Source organism: Hipposideros armiger, unplaced genomic scaffold (genome assembly GCF_001890085.2).
Source record: "Hipposideros armiger isolate ML-2016 unplaced genomic scaffold, ASM189008v1 scaffold_212, whole genome shotgun sequence".
In the NCBI taxonomy this organism is placed as follows: domain Eukaryota; kingdom Metazoa; phylum Chordata; class Mammalia; order Chiroptera; family Hipposideridae; genus Hipposideros; species Hipposideros armiger.
Genome location: NW_017731562.1, coordinates 1,049,265 through 1,065,893, shown reverse-complemented (window position 1 = coordinate 1,065,893; position 16,629 = coordinate 1,049,265). Strand labels below are relative to the sequence as shown.

Here is a 16,629-nt window from a genome sequence, read left to right as displayed (position 1 = left end):
CTCCAGGTTGAGCTGTTGTTCAGCATCTTAGCTGTGGAGGGCAGTGTCACTGGCCCTCATATGTGGGATCCGAACCGGGGCCCTCTGGTGTCCTAAGCCAGCTCTTAACCAACCCGCCACTCGGCCGGCCCTACTGATTTCTATTGTAATGACACCAGATTTATAGTAAATGCTTTGAGAATATGGTGTAATACTAAAATCATAGACAAATTAACTTTGCCTGAGGTTAATAAAATCCATGATAATATTGATACTGAAAATCCAATGTATTGGGAAATTGAACTTAATCGTCCCCATGGAGTCATTTCTATGGAAAACAATTGGCCAATAGAAAAATTTGAACTTCTAGATCATAAAATAATAGTCTTCATTTATCTTGCCAAACTTATCATAATGTACAAATAACAGTAAAACAAGGGAGGAAAACATATTAACTTAATAATAAAAAATTAAAATAATACATGTAAAGCACTCTTGATGGCTAGGATGTTTGCTCTCCTCAAACTCATACTTTTTTAATATTGGACATTTTCTGCTCCTAATCAGTGTTACTGGTTTAGTACTATTTGCTCTTGGTTCTAGTTTGTAAATGTCATACTAGGTACAAAAAAGAAAGAAAAAAAAAACATAAGGCTGACAGAAAAAATAAACTTGAATCATGATAGCTCAAAGATTAGAAATGACCCAGAATATATTTAATAAAGACACATAGGATCTGACTGCCTCCCATTTACTCACATTTTATTTTAAATATAAATAGATAATTCGGCATTGACTGCCATCTAAGGTTATAGTGTTGCCCCACCTGCAATGGTCCAACATTCAGCGAGACAAACGCTGACACTATGACTTCCTAAGAATGAGCCTTCCTAGCACCGTGGGACCACACTATCCAACCAAAAGGTTGGTCATCAGTGCATCCTTCGGATTCATTTATGACCAAAAGGAGGAAATGTGGACAGAAAAGGGGCCACATGTTAAACCTGACAAGCTCAGGAGACTGAAAATAACCACAGAGGATGGTGTGAACATAAAAATTCCTAACTAAGGTGGGCCATGGCGGGAAGTCACATCTGGAGCTTCCTCATTAAATTAATCTGTGCCTTTTCAGTAGGCCTGTTCTTTGTCTTTTTGTACCTAAAATAACATCTTTAATCCTCCCCACCTCCCCACCAGAGCTGGAAACTTCAAAATTCCTCATTCTCATGCTTGTCTCCTGATTACCATCTCTATGTGGTGTAAAGAGCAAACTGTTAGCTATCCTGCACCCACCTGTGTGGGAGGAGTACCTGTCTCTCCAATGTACTTTTATCCAATCCCAGAGATTTCCCTGTTTTGCTTTCTCCCACCCCCTTAATCTATCACCAGTGGATTTCATGGACACTTCCTCCTTTGATTTTATGTATAAAATAAACTGCAAAGTGCCATTTTGCAGAGCATTTTCTCAATCCATTGAGATTTTGCTTCCTGGCAATTGTCGACAGTTTGGCTCAAATAAACTCTTATAAGTTTTCTCTTAGGCTGGATATAAGGACCCAACAATCTACACACCATCCTGTGCACTGGTATATAGTGAACACTGCAATGCTTTACTCTCATGTGAGTGAACTGTTAATACTGGGCACTTGAGGAAACCACCAAACACAAAGAAAAAGTTCGGAGGAAACAAGCAATCAGGAAGCAAAAGACAATTTCAGAGGAATTATAATATCCTCAACAGATAAAAGATTATGATGCATTAATGAAAGAAGAATAGCATGCTATTAAAAAAGAAGCGGCAGATAAGAAAATGCTTATAAATGAAAAAATAGTATTACTTCTAGGATGTAAGAGAGAGAACGCCAAAATGGGCAATGAAAATGAAAAGACAGGAAAACAAGGAAATCAATACAAAAAGTCCAATGTCCAACCAGTTGGAGCTCTAATCAAATAGGACAGAAAAAAATAGTGAAGAGGAAATTATTAACAACAACAACAACAAAAGATCACAAGAATGTTGTACTGAAGAAAAAGCTAATCAAGCCAAATGCTGGGGAGAAAAGTCCCAAACCAAAGCATATCTTTGTGAAATTACCAAACCCCAGAGACAGACGATTCCAAAAGAGAGAAAATCAAGTAACGAAGTATTAGGAAGAAGAGTGACATATAGTTCTCTAAAGTAACTTCAGAAGTTAGAAAACAATAGAGCAGTCCTTCAAAATTTGGAGTGAAAACATTGTAACCTAAAATTGTTAGGCAAGCTAACAAACCAGTAGGATAATAGATTAAAGACATTTTCAGTCATGCAAAGCCTCAAAAAGCAAAAAAATGAACTCCCCTAGTGTTAAAAAATTAACACCCTTTTTCATAAAGCCACTGGCAGAAGAGTTCCTGAAAGCTGAGGAGTAAATGAAGAAGGAGCAGTTTGGGATGCAGAAGATAGGAGATCAAACCCAAGAGAAGAAAGCTGGCTGCAGAGAATCCAGACCGAAGAGAGTGCTTAAACTATCCATAGCAGGGTCCCCAGGACAAGAAGGAATCCAATAAAAGGTGTGACTGGTTGCAGAGCTGTGTAGGATGTGAGAAGACTTAGGTGTTCAAAGAGATCTTAACTCCAGGAAATGAAAACATTTACATAGAAAAGGAAACAATTTTCAGATACTAGCTGACTTTGCAGTGAAAAGTATTTATAGAGTGATAATCAGGAAAGCACTCTATTAGACCTTGGGCACATAGCATCTCTGTGCCTGTTTCCCCACCTGTACCTGGGGGTGATGATAGTTCCTACCTCACAGGTCTGTTATGAGAATTAAATAAGTTAAATAGTTTTGGGGAACAGTGTGTTTTTTCCAGGACCTATCAGGCAAGTCAAGTAGTTGTTTCAATCTAGTTATGGAGGGCACAGCTCCGTGGCCCATGTGGGGATCGAACCAGTAACCTTGGTGTTATGAGCACTGTGCTCTAACCACCTGAGCTAACTGGCCATCCCTAAGTTAAATAGTTTTAAAGCTCAAAGGACTGTGTCAGGCACATGGGAAGGATTATATAAATACTTGATGAATAACTATCAATAATATACTGTATACTATTTAGAAATGTGGTGGAAAATACTTACCAAATTAGATAAAGAAGAAAATGGAAAGTTGGTTGCCTTTGGGAACCAGGAAAAGAGAAGGATGAGGGACTACTGTTCTTGGTTCTAAGTCTCTTACAACAATTTGAATTTTTAAAAACTATTGCAGGTAATACTTTAAGTAAAATAAAATTAACTTAAAGCCAACAGCCAGTTCTGAATTTTAAAACGAAAGAGCGCACACAACTTTGATATGGGCTTTTTCACCCCCTTCTGGACAATTTATTAATATTCCCATTTACTATGCAAATGAAATTATATGTATTTCCAAATGTAGCAGTGGACCCAACTCAACTTTTGAAAATAAAATTGTCAACACAGAAACGTCTTGAATTATTTCTGCAATAAAACCATAATTCATTAAAAAACAAAGGTTTTATTGCTGTAAGAGAAGTGTCTTACAGACACTAGCTAGTGATCCTAGATTTGGGGAAAAAAACCCACATGAAAACGGAAGTAATCTGAACCCTCCCTTTCCCTTCCTCCTGCCCTGTGATAAAGATGTTAGTAAGGAATGAAATGGGAGACATACAGAAGAAAAGGGGGGAGACATGAAGGCCTTGAATCAAGAGAATGCATGAGACCTACTTTTTCAGTGGTTCGCTTCGTCCTCCAAACTGATGAAGGGACAGCAGGAACCAAAGAACCATTGTTGCTTTGGGTTGCACAACAACATCACACTGCTCCCAAAAGAAGTCACACCACACCTGTGCATTTCACAAGCAAGCTACCAGAGGATACTAAAGGAAAATAATTCCACACAATGGACACTACCACTTCAGTCGTCTAACCCTCTGCCAAATTCTAGTTTTCAAGACATGCACTGCCTTATTATCTGTATGAATTTCATCTCCAAGCTAAGATGAGTTCAGGTATTTACAAGATAACTTGCAGAATATTATTATGTAACAATTTCAGTACTTCTAAGTTGCTTCTGTAATGCAAAAAAAAACCCCACCAAAAACAAAACAAAACAAAACAAAAACCACCAAACATGGTGGTTTCTTTGGCCCGCTTTCATTTGAGTGGCATCTGGTGGATACAGCATTCAGTTCCAAATTCTCCCCCTACCACCAGATGCACATCATTGAAATGTAGACTCAAAAAACACGTTTTGCTCTGGGCCTTGGCCAGACCGCTACTGTGTCTAGATGGTGCCGCCCCTTCTCTCAAAAGGGAACAAAATAGTCCGAACTTTGTCCTGGTGTGCCAGCGTGAGCCATTGTGACAGCAAGCTAATTCATCACTGCGAGGACCTTAGGCTGTGCAACTGACCACCCAACTCACGGTCCTCCGAGGGGGTGGCAGTTAATCATTTCCTTAAATGATGTGGGTATGAAAACAGAGCTGACCGTCACTCAGCTGACGAACCTTATCTATCCTCCCCGCACTGAGTCATGACTGTTGCCATTTTCTTTTCTTCCCAGACCGCTGGCTTTCAAGAGATTCTGACCGAGGTGGAAATTTTAGCGGTGATTGTGGGATGCCTGTGTCATGACCTTGACCACAGGGGAACCAACAATGCCTTCCAAGCTAAGTAAGTGTTCTAATTGTTGTTATTTTAATGCATTTGCCTTTCGGTTCCGAGCCAAAGGTGACGAGAGCTAAAGAGTAAAGCATTAATTTCTGGCATCTGAGGCCAAGGCCAGGCAGGCCTGGGCGTGCGTGTCACGGGGCCCATCCATCTTTATAATTCCCTATTCTTCTTTTAATTGCAAATTTGCCCTTCATGTCATGCTTGTTGATTTGGTCTGTCTCTGTTGACCTCAGTCAGATGACAAAGCTCAGATTTTAAAGGGCCTATTTTTTTTTCTCCCGGAATATTTGCTTTCGTGGCATTTATAAGCTTCTTGGACTTGCTACTCTCAAAATATGTTTTTGAGACTGTTGAAATAAAAGTGGCCTTAGGAGATTTTATGAAGCAAAATATCACTTCCTTCCTCAATAGAATCTCTTCCAGGTTCTTTTGATGTTAGCTGTCATACAAACAGCAGTGAAATAAAGCAGCGTGAGGATAAGCTCTCTGCTGCTCCCATGCCTCCTCCCACGGAAAGGTGGGAAACAAAGGAATTACATCAACACTGGGATGTGTAGACACATGATGGGCTCAGACAGAATAATTTGTCCCTCAGCAAGTTGAACTGGTCCAGCCAGCCATTGCTTGGTGGCTCACACTGTAGCCGAGGCCATAGAATTTGTGGGTGCGGGAAATAAGACCAAAACCTAGATCTCCTGACTCTGGTATTGAGGGTCCGGTTTTAATGTTCTTTTTACTACCTGTCTGCAAACAGAATATGTGAGTTCAGAGGCTGGAGAAAGAAAGTTTAGGGGATGGATAAGTTAAGGAAGGCTTCAACAACTTTCAGGTGACCGATTTCAAAGCCCCCATATAGCAGGTGTACTTCCATAATCTGAGACGACAGCAGATCACTGTGTGTCAACAGCTCACCACTCTTTCTGTTCTCCCAAAACACATACCTATTGAGGCTGTGGAGCCCTGGCCACTTGCATTTGCGACTGATCTAGCAAATGAATTTGATTGTGTGCCCTTCTCTATAAGTAAGTGATGTGCCCTAACAGCCCATCACTTCAACTCTCTCTTCTCAATAGCCTATAATTTCTTGGCCCTCTAACTTTTCTGTGACATCCACTCAGCAAACACTCAGCCCTAATTCAAGTTAACAATTTAATTTCTTGCTACTCTGCGTAGACGTTTAAAGGTTTTAGGAGAAAATGCCACCGTTGTGAGAGTTGGAGACATACTAAGTATATATTCTCCTAGCTCAGCCAGATGCTCAGGACTCCCCAGATTCTTTCTGTGTCCCTAACCAGCTCTGCCCCCCATTGCTCTTAGCAGTAATATACACCAAATGTTCTCCCTTCCCAAACCACTTCCTGTCTACCACCTCCCCCACTCCACTCAGCAGATCACCTTGCCTCCTCCTTCACTGAGAAAATTGAGGCCATCAATCGAGGACTCTCTCAATTTCCTCCCCTGCCACGTACAAACTTATCTGCCTGGCCCCATGCTTTCCTCCTCACCTCCTATCTCGGTGAAAGGGCCAGCCTTCCTCTTGTCTGAGGCTAATCCCTCCACCTCAGGCTTGGATCCCTTCCTTGCTCCCTCCTCGGAGACCTTGTTCCATCAATCTTCCTCTCTCTGCCCTGTATCTCCCTTCCCCTCTCTAGCAGCTCTCAGCATCCTATTAATATGAACAATTCTCCTCCATCGTAAAAAGCCCACCCCAATCCCCACTCCGCCCTCTAGCATCTGCTCGGTTTCTCTTCTTTCCTTTCCAGTCAACCTTCTTGGAAAGCTGTCTGTTCTTTGCCTTCACTTCCCAAATCTCTGCCCTCCCACATGGCTTCCAGTTTGGCCTCACCCGGGCAACTGCCCTCAGTAATACTGCCAATGTCCCCTTGTCTCAGAGCTCTGGACACTCTTATTGTCCTTTTTTTTTTTACCCTTCTTGCCGTGGGACCCATTTCACGCTCCCTCCTTCCCAAAACTCTCTGTCTTCCTTTGTCTCCCAGACAAAGGATTTCATCTAGGCCTCTCTCCTCCTGCCTGCAGCCTGCACTGCCGATGTTCTCTCCCATTCCCCTCCTGCTCTTGCACCCTTCTGCTGATCAGCCCCAAACCCAGGCTTATGAACCGCAATTCTCTGCTTCTCTCTAGAAACTTACTCCAGCTTCTGGAGGAGCACCTCCTATGTGAAGCCTCACAGTCACCCTCAGTCTCAGTCCCTCCCCCTTCACACCTGCCCCATTTCCCTTATTCTCAATCTCAGTAAACGGCACCACTGGAAATCCACAAGTCACCCAGATTCCCTCCTTCGCACCCCTCAAAATAGACATCTCTGCCTTCTGAAGTAATTCCTGCTTCTTTGCATCTCCCCTGGATTGCTGCCCAACTCTCCTCCTCCAGCCTTCCCACCTTGGCCCTCCAGAATAATCTTGGTAATTCACAAAGCTGATCAACTCACTCCCCTGCCTAAAAGCCATTCACCAGCCTCCTGTGGCTTTCAGGATGATGTTCAAATTCCTTAGTTGAACCCCTTGAGGCCCTTTTCACTCAGGCTCCTGCCCATTTCTCTGGCCCCACACCCATCCTTCCCACCCCCACCGCACCCATGCGTCTATATTGTAGATACAAGGGATGAGGTCTGCCTAGTTCATGTCTCTCTGCTCCCCAGTATTCTGTTTCCCCTGCTTGGAATGCCCGTCCTGTCCTTCTCCCACACTCCCCAGAGAGCACCGCCTCCCAGGGTTCCATTCCTGCTGCACCTGCCCCTTGTCAAATTTGTGTGTCCCCCTAATGCCCCAGCTATGCTTTTTCAAAAGTACACCTCACTCTATTTTAATCGCTGATTAACAGGTGTGTCTCCCCTTCTCCATGAGTCTCGTGATTTCTCATAAGTACCAGGAGCATAATAAACATACAATGAATGTTTGCTGAGTGAGTGAATGAATGGTGATTGCCTAAATGGATAAGATTTTATTTTAACTATTTTAATACAGCTTTTCAATAACGTTTTCTGATTTCTTAAATAAGCGTAACCGTTTTTAGATTATTATAAAACACCATTTCTAAACACATAGGTTTGATGTTGTACTAAAGACGATAGTGGCCCTGTGGCCTACTGGAGTGTAAACTGTGTATCCTTTCCTTATGGAGTCTGACAATTCCGTATGTTTGAGTTCCTGTATCTACTTTTCATTATTTTTTTAGGATGTCTCCCTCTGTGTGGCTGTCTCTCTTAGGGCAATGGCATCATTGCCTCTTCCTCTAGCACCCTTTCTCCAGCCCCCTACCATTCTGCCACTTATGCATAAAGAAAAGATAAATGTGTTTAAGTTGTGTCTATAAAACAAGAGCAAGCACCTTGTGGGTTCTTCTAAGGGTCAAGTGCACAATACTTGTACTCAGATACCCATAGCCCCTCCCCGGAGAGAGCCTGTGTATCACACTGAGAGAAGCAGCCCAGCTTGCTAGTTGACCTCTCAGCTCTTTGGACCAAGAGTACACCCCTACTCAAAATCCATCTAATCATATTTTATCTCTCAGGAATTTGAAACTGGGTTGCCATGATAATTGATTCAGTTAGTTGTTGAGATCCAAGCTGCAGATCCGTGTAGACTTGAGAACTGAAGCTACCGTTTAGGGAAAGCTGTGAATGACCACAGCCCAAGTGGATAAGAGAAATAAGAAAGTGAATCTGCAGAGAGAAGAAAGTAGATACTCAGAGAGAAGCAGAAAGAAGAGATTGTACAACCTGAGAGAAACAGAGATAAAGCAGACTTGATTCCTGGCATTACACATCGCTACTCCCATTTTCAGGAGACCCATCCATATGTACTTGTGATAACTGGGCTCCCTCAGAGCTCCTGGTACCATTTAATCAACTATTTTTTAGTGAAGCTGGTTCTAATTCATTTCTGTTCTTTGTAACAGCCCCTGAGACAATGAGAAGAGCTACAGTTTACTTGTTCTTTACTATCTTAAGCACTCATCCACATCCCTGGAAGACAGTTATTTTTGTCTCCATTTTATGGGCAGAACTAAGCCTCAGGAATTCAATAACTCGCCCAAATTCGTACATCCAGAATATGGCAGAGTGGTGTTAAGACCTGAGCTATCTAATTCCAAAAGCCATTCTTTAACCACTGCATCATACTGTTTTCCATGATCAGTGATATTTATTTGGGGCCTTTGAGCTTCTAGTTTATTGGCTGACTTGCCATATACATGAGCTCTGGAAAACTAAAATATAATTTTACATCCAGAAAATCAAAACGTGGAACTATAAAAATCATTAGAATTAAACTAGACCATGGTACTCATATTTTTCAACACCTTAATTTTACAAAAATGGAACTGAGATACCCAAATCTTAGGTTACTTGCATAAGATTAAACAGTTTTCATACATATTAGGTATTAAGTTGCTGGTACTAGAGCTCACATTTTATTTTTATTTATTTATTTTTCATCCTCATACCGTATGATCAAATCTGTTTGTTCTAAGATGGTCTGATGTGTTTCCTCAAGATGATTAAGGGATGGGATGTCCATTAGTCCTGCCTCTATCTAGTGGAACTTAGGACACCTAGGGCCACCACCACCCAACCTTAGTTAAATTTTCTTTGACAATGTATGCTGATAGAGACCTTTTACATCATGGTAAAGGAAATATCTTTGTATTGATTAGAATAAGATTTATTCGGTAAGTGTGCCATTGTTTAGAAAATCCCTAGGAAGAAATCTATATCCTTATTTCCTTTTTTATTCCCCAATAATTGAGTGCTTTCTATTTGCAAGGCACTGTGCTGGGCATTGTGGGAGAAATAAAGACAGATAACAAGCAGTGCCTTCCCTTAAAGTATTCACAGTCTAATTCCCACCTTTCAAGTGATTTGGAAATGGAGTTTAAATGCACCAATTATTATGTAAAGCAAAGCATATGCTACCTTTTTTTCATATATAAGGCTATAAAAAAAACAGGAGACATTTAGCAAGGGACAAATTACTATATAAAATGCAAAATGCCTCTACAATAAAAAGTTGTGACTTTAGTTATAGCACGATATGATTTATTCTCTTAGCCTTTCTGATAAGTGAAGCTTTCCATTTCCATATTTTATTCTTAATTTTTAAGTATTGGAGTACGTGCAATGAATGATCAATAGAGAGGGCAGCGATCCCACAGTGCTTTGAAATTGCTCCGTTAACACCTCTCTCCTGGTTTCTCCAGGGAGAGCATTTCCCACTCATCCCCCTCTCTATTACAGCTGCCCCTGATGATTAAATATCAGTACCGAGCAGCTTTGTAGGATATTCTCCTAGGAGACTTCTTCTATTCATTTCTAGCATAATCTCTTATACTCATTTCTTGGGAATGAAAACCCATCTTGTCGCTTTCGGCCAGGTCCCAGAAGTGAAATACCGGGGCACATTAATCTGCCGTGACAGCCTAATCCCATTCCTCGCCACCTCCCAACAATTCTCAATTTCCTAATTACCTTTCATAGTTTTCCTTCTTAAAGTTTCCTGTTAAGTCATGGCTGCACACTTCCATTAAGCCTCTTTTTCAAAGCGTATGCATATCTCGGGAAGCTATGAAGGTATTTCCATTTGCACACTTTTTTTGGTGCCTGTTCCAAGTGCTGAATGCTTGAAATGACAGAATTTTCACACTGACTTTTCTTTTTAATAAGTTTCCCCACAGTGTGCTGCCTGTCCGAAAAGGAAAACCTTCAGTAGTTGGGATGACCTAATCAATAATAAGGATCATGAATAATCACATGTATAAGTATTCCTGTGCTTATGGAATTTGGAGACTCTTCCTCCTTTTCTTCCCGCTCTCTCCACATGCCCTACACACATATACGAGTGTGTGTGTGTGTGTATAATGTTATGTATCTGTATATACATATGTATATATATAAATTATATACAAAATAGTTTCACTATTATAGTGTGTGTGCCCCAAGCTACTTACATGATGGATATACTTACCACAGACAATTAAAATGAGGTATGGTGTTAAAGTCAATTTTTTCCATAGGTGATTAATTTGGGGTGGGGTTCCCCCCACACACACATTTTACATGAAAAAGTAGAAATGTGCCTTTACACAAGTATATTGCATGAGAGACATGGCCTCTTTTAAGCGATTTTATAATCAAGTAAGATTGGTTAATACTGCATATGGTGTTCCCCTCCTGCAGAATCATAATGCATATTTTCACACACAGATGCCGCTGGGAAATTCTACAGTGAAGAAACAGTTTCACTTTTTTTTTTTAAAGATTTGTATTGGGAAATTGGGGGGATGGGAACAGTGCTGTGGAATTGGGGGAAGGGGAACAGAGAAGTTGCTGTCTTTTTGTTCTTCAGTCTAGTTGTGGAGGACGTTGCTTCACTGGCCCAAGTTGGCACCATCATTGCGCTCTTCCCAGGTGAGGCACATCTGTCGCCGGCTTCTGGACGGCCGCTCACTGCGGCTGCTGGCCGCTCACGCTGGCTGCTGGCTACATACGGTAGCCCATGGCAACCCACTGCCACAGGGGCTGCAGCCTACGCCATCGCCGGCGACTCACAGCAGCCCAGCTCCAGGTTGAGCTGTTGTTCAGCATCTTAGCTGTGGAGGGCAGTGTCACTGGCCCTCATATGTGGGATCCGAACCGGGGCCCTCTGGTGTCCCAAGCCAGTTCTTAACCATCGCGCCACTCGGAAACAGTGTAACTTTTAAACTCAGCATTTCCCAAACATATTTGACCATGGGACCCTTTTTATTTCTTCTCATAATACCATTTAACATCCCAAAGAACTAGTATGCATTTTCTGTAAATACTTTTTGATAAAGTTTATCCTAACAGATACATTTTTGCCACTTACAACAATTTTTATGAGTGTAGACGTCACTCTTGCTATCCCAGGAGATTCACAGCATGTGTGAACACGGCAGGTATAGGCAGCATTCTCAGTGAGCCTTGGCCTGAGAGAGAAAGCACCAAAAGGTTTTGCAGTCTTAGAAAATCTGACAGAAACCAAATCTAATAGTGTAAATAAAGAATCCCTATGGAAATGGAAGCATTCTTGCTTAGATGATTTTATTCTAGAAAACTCAAATTGGAGTTAGTGCAAAGCTCCATTCTATGAATGCTAAGATGGCACCTTGCTTGCAGAAAGGTGAGCATTGTAGTGCAAGTCTGGTCAGAGAAAGTCTCCGACACAATTATAGGGGATGCGAGCTTCCTGAGGGTAAGACAATGTCTTACTTATCTTCATATTCCACATGTTGCAGCCTGGTATCATAAGTCATCAATACTTTTTAGTTGGATGAATGAATGAATGAATGAGTGAATGAATGAATCACAGTGTCTTCCTGCACTTTCATAACATTAGTCTGGTTCAGCTGCAAAATCTTATTTTTGTGATTAACTCAATATTGTGTGAGGGTGAGGAGAATGTATGATGGAATTGGGAACAAATGGAAAAGGGAACAAAGAGGCAGTCTGCTGATGAAAATGCTCAAACCACAGGCAGTCACAGGCTGCACTTGCACAAACACCCTAAGAGTCCTTCTGATGAAATGCAGCAGTTCAGAAGCCATGTGGACCTAGGGGAGAGGGAGAGGGACAGCATAGGAGGCACCAGTGTATTTGTTATAAGCTGTTTCCTGGTTAAGGAGGAAACATCCCACTCATCCTGAAAAGATATATATAAAGTGATTTGTGGTCATCTAACTGATTTAACTTTATGAGATCTGCTAAACCAACGTGATAAAAGAAGGGATAATATTTTGCATGTTGACCCTATTTTACATCAATGACTCTGTTACCAGGATTCACACCAGTAAGAGAGACATCTGGGCATGGCTGATTAGTAGAAACAAATCACAGAAGTCTGAGCCTGTGGTTAGCAGTTATACCAGTAGAATTCTGAATTAAATTGTGAAATCTTCTTTCATGGATGACAGCCATTTTGGCAAAAATTGAGAATTGAATATCAGAAATGTGTAAGTTATAATTAGCTTTCTCTTTATGTGTTGAGAAGAAGCTTAAAAACTTGGATTCTAATCCAGAACGTGTACTTACTAGCTTTATGACCTTGGAAAAGTAGCAGAGCTTCTCTGAGCCTCGGCTTTCTCATCTGTAAAATGAGAAGACAATACCATTTCATGGTGGTTGTCAGGACTAGATGAAATAATATATGAAGTTGTTAATCTGTTGCCTAGTGCACGATAGGTACTTACTCATGATAGCTATTATTATTAATAAAATATGTTAACACACTTATCACTGTCAACCTTCCAATTTTAACTATACTCTCTAGACATACTACCTCCAGCTTACTAGCCAAGCAGCTAATATTGTTTTAAGCACCTACTCCATACCAGGCATTAGGATGTGATATGCATATAAAACATCCTAGAATTTCAAAAGCCAAGACAAATATAGCCAAGACACAATATAGTGTGCTTTTTGAAAAATGTACTTTCATAAAAATGAACTCTTATGTTAGAAAGATAGTAACTAACATTAAATATTAATCACTGATTACTAAGATTAGCCTAACAAATGTTCACTTATTAAATGATATAGATTAAGGTAAGATTCAAAGAAATAACACATACCTGATTAAAATCTAGTACCCTCTTTTATTTTATTTTATTTCATTTTATTTTTTTATTGTTAGTTTCAGGTGTACAGAACAATGCAATAGTTATCCTTTTCACCCTTCACACAGAAACAACCCCCTCCCCCATCTACTGCCCTCCCACCCCAATATCATATTTATCTATTACAATTCCATTGACTCCATTCCCACACCCTACTCCTCATCCCGTGACTATATGTGTATATAATTATAGTTGACATACAATATTATTGAACATCAACTTCAGAAATACAGTGCGGTAAACAGAAATAGTCTCTGAGACACAGAGGAAAAACTGAGGGTTGCTAGTTGGGAGGGGGTGGGGATGATGGAGAAGGGGAAGGGATGAGACAATACAAATTGGTAACTACAATATGGCCTCAGGGATAGAAAAGACAGTCTGGGGAATATAATCAATAATGTTGTTAATATTTTTTAGGGGGCCAGATGGACTCTAGTACCCTCTTTAAGAACCCTATTCATAATAATCCCTACAGAACCTAACTTTGCTGTACTTTTTTTCCAACATGTGGTCAGTTCTGAGTCTTTTCAACTGGCCATGATCTTGGGCTGCCTCACCCTGGAGGGCAGCTTATGACTGAAATCCTTCCCAGTGCACTTAGAGGCAGGGTTTGCTCCTCTCACTAGCAGGGCAGACTGTGAGCTGTCAATCTGCAGTGTTCCCAAGTTAAGGCCAAATTGCCCTTTCAATGTTCAAGCTCCCTGCAATGAGCAAGAAAGAACACAAGAACTTGAATGTGTCTTCAACAGAGTCCCATGACTGCACTTTGAACCCTAGGAGTCTCTGGATCTCTTTCGACTCTTAAGATGCTCTTAATCCTAAGCCAAAAGAATTGGAAATGAACACACTTGAACATTTTAAATAAACACTTTTCCAAACTGATATTGTTGAGGAATGGGTTGTTCTATTATACATAAGCAAAATGTAAAGATAATTCAGAATAATACTTTCAAGGATCAACTAACATTTTTTTAATTTAAAATGGAAAAATCTATGTGTTTTAATTATTGATTAATAATATCGATTAAAATATCTATTGTATGCCAGGCACTGGGATAGGCACTTTCAAATATTTTATGGTAGTCTCATAAATAACAGGTAAGGTAGATAGTATTATCATAATTTTAGAGTCAAAGAAAATGAATGTTAACATGACCAACTAACTGTCCAAAGCCATGACCAACAGCTGAGGTCTGACTCCAAATCCAAGGAACTTTCTGGAGTTCTACAGTGAGATATCATAGTGTGACTCTGGGCTGGAAAACCATAGTAGAAACTTATAAACCTTACATGTAAAGTAGATTAAATGTAAAATATTCACAGTGTCTTTTCCCAGAAAGAGTCAAATACATTTGGTATAAGACAATTGATCTGGACACTCAGAAGCTGTGTAAAATTCAGTTCATATAGCCTACCCTGATCCCCAAAGCCAGAAATTATGTCTCTTGTTTTCAGATCATGCAAAACACTTTGACCGAACCTGGAACACTTTCTGTGGTATTTGTGTTTTATGTTATGTGCCTTATATTCCCTATGATCACATCTCATCTTCTTCACTACTCTGTAAATTTCTTAGAGTCATGGACGATTTCTTATTCACTGTTGTATCATCCATAGCATCTAGCCTAACACAAAGAAGATTCCCAAAAGGTTGACTTAATAGATTAGTGAACTACACAAGCAGTTACCTGAGAGTGTATCAGCTCATGGTCCTTGGCCAAAGCAGGAAAAGCAATTTGATCCAAAAAGCTGGTGTGGGGGAATCGTTGACAGGTGACGGGCCTGGGTCACTGACCTTTCTGTCCTCTTCCAGGAGCGGCTCTGCCCTGGCCCAACTCTATGGAACCTCTGCTACCTTAGAGCATCACCATTTCAACCATGCCGTGATGATCCTGCAAAGTGAGGTATAGACCTATTGTCCTGTTTCTTCCCTTGACACAAAACCAATGAAACCTATGTTTCCAATCTCTCTTTCTTTGTAGTGCCACAGGCAGACACAGAGAAGTGGAACAAGGTTTTTAAGCCCAACTATGAACCTTTCCTTTGTAGGTTTTTTTATTCATTCAGATGCCTGACCAAGGACCTCATTCCATTTCTACCTGAGCTGATTCATTTGAGTTTTATTATTGGTTTGGAGGCATTTCAGATTCACTTAGCAGAGGAGACTGCCTAGAGCTTGTCACCAGAGCAAGGCCTTACCTTCCGTAAGGGATACAGAAGCCCACTAACACAGTGACTCGATCCAGGCAGTGAGTGGCCCAACCTTCCCATTTTGTGAAACCCGAAGCCATTTTAAAAGATGACAGAAGCGGAAACAGAGTGAGAAAGTTACACTTTATTAGCACAATTGAGAAACCTATAAAAAATAAAAACTTTAAATTGCTGGTGGGACTAGTTTGGAAGTGAGAATTGCAGCTAAACTGGAGACCCAGGGCTAAGGCCATATGCCTTGTTTTGCTGCATGTGGCATTGTAAGACTTGGAAGTACTTTTATACTTTTAGCTCTCCATGGAGGAAAAGAAAAACCACTTACTGACTCTGGCTGAGGCGTGCATGAGTTTGAAATTGCCAGGAAAGGGTCTGTTTAATTTTCTGCAGGCGTACAGACTTTTTTTTTTTTTTTGAGGCCAGGAAAGAATCATCTGTTCCTCATTATTTGTCAGTTCTCTAGCTGTGCCATTAATTATTATTATTATCATCATTAAGGCTCTGCTTTGCTGGAATAGCATCATTAAATATGGAGGGTTCTTTTCCTCCAGCCTATCTTGAGAAGGCATGTCTTTTGCAATATCATGAAAGCCTTCTTCGACCCCATAAAGGAGAGTCAGCACTCCGGAACCTGGATGCGGCTGGGGAGGGCAAACCCGCTAGGGGAGATATATTTTCAGTTGGGAAGGAAGCATCAAGGGTTAGGCTCTCGGGAGCTCTGACAGAAACCAGCATCCCGGCATCTGTGGCTCAGGAATTTTCCTATGAAAACCTGTTTTAGCCAAGTGCTGTGAAAGAGGGAAGTAGGGACAGGAGGAACTTGGGTTCAGACTATGTCTTCTGGGCTATTAATGTGATGGGTTTATATCTCTGACCCCAGGAATTCCCACCTTTGTCATAACAGGGATTATAAACAGGACATCGCGGTTTTCTCGAAAGATCATTTGTTGGTCTGGAAACAAGCCCCACTAATTCAGAATTTGTTTTCATACAAACAAAATACATCCGGCTGCCCTGCACTTTGGAGTTACCAATGAAGAACGCAGGTTAATAATAACAGAACCATGCAGTGAGCAACTGGGGCATGCAGGCCCTACCCCAGCACTTCCCCCACACCCCCAAG

At 41.0% G+C, this 16,629-nt stretch overlaps 1 protein-coding gene across 1 annotated transcript in view; it reads left to right on the top strand.

Annotated features, from left to right (window-relative positions):
* PDE11A (phosphodiesterase 11A) overlaps nt 1-16,629 on the top strand; it is a 398,336-nt gene that overhangs the window by 305,657 nt on the left and 76,050 nt on the right. Inside the window, exons 12-13 of the mRNA XM_019654011.1 lie at nt 4,540-4,649; nt 15,112-15,202. Coding sequence (XP_019509556.1) covers nt 4,540-4,649; nt 15,112-15,202 — 201 coding nt within the window. The remainder of the gene's footprint in view (nt 1-4,539; nt 4,650-15,111; nt 15,203-16,629) is intronic.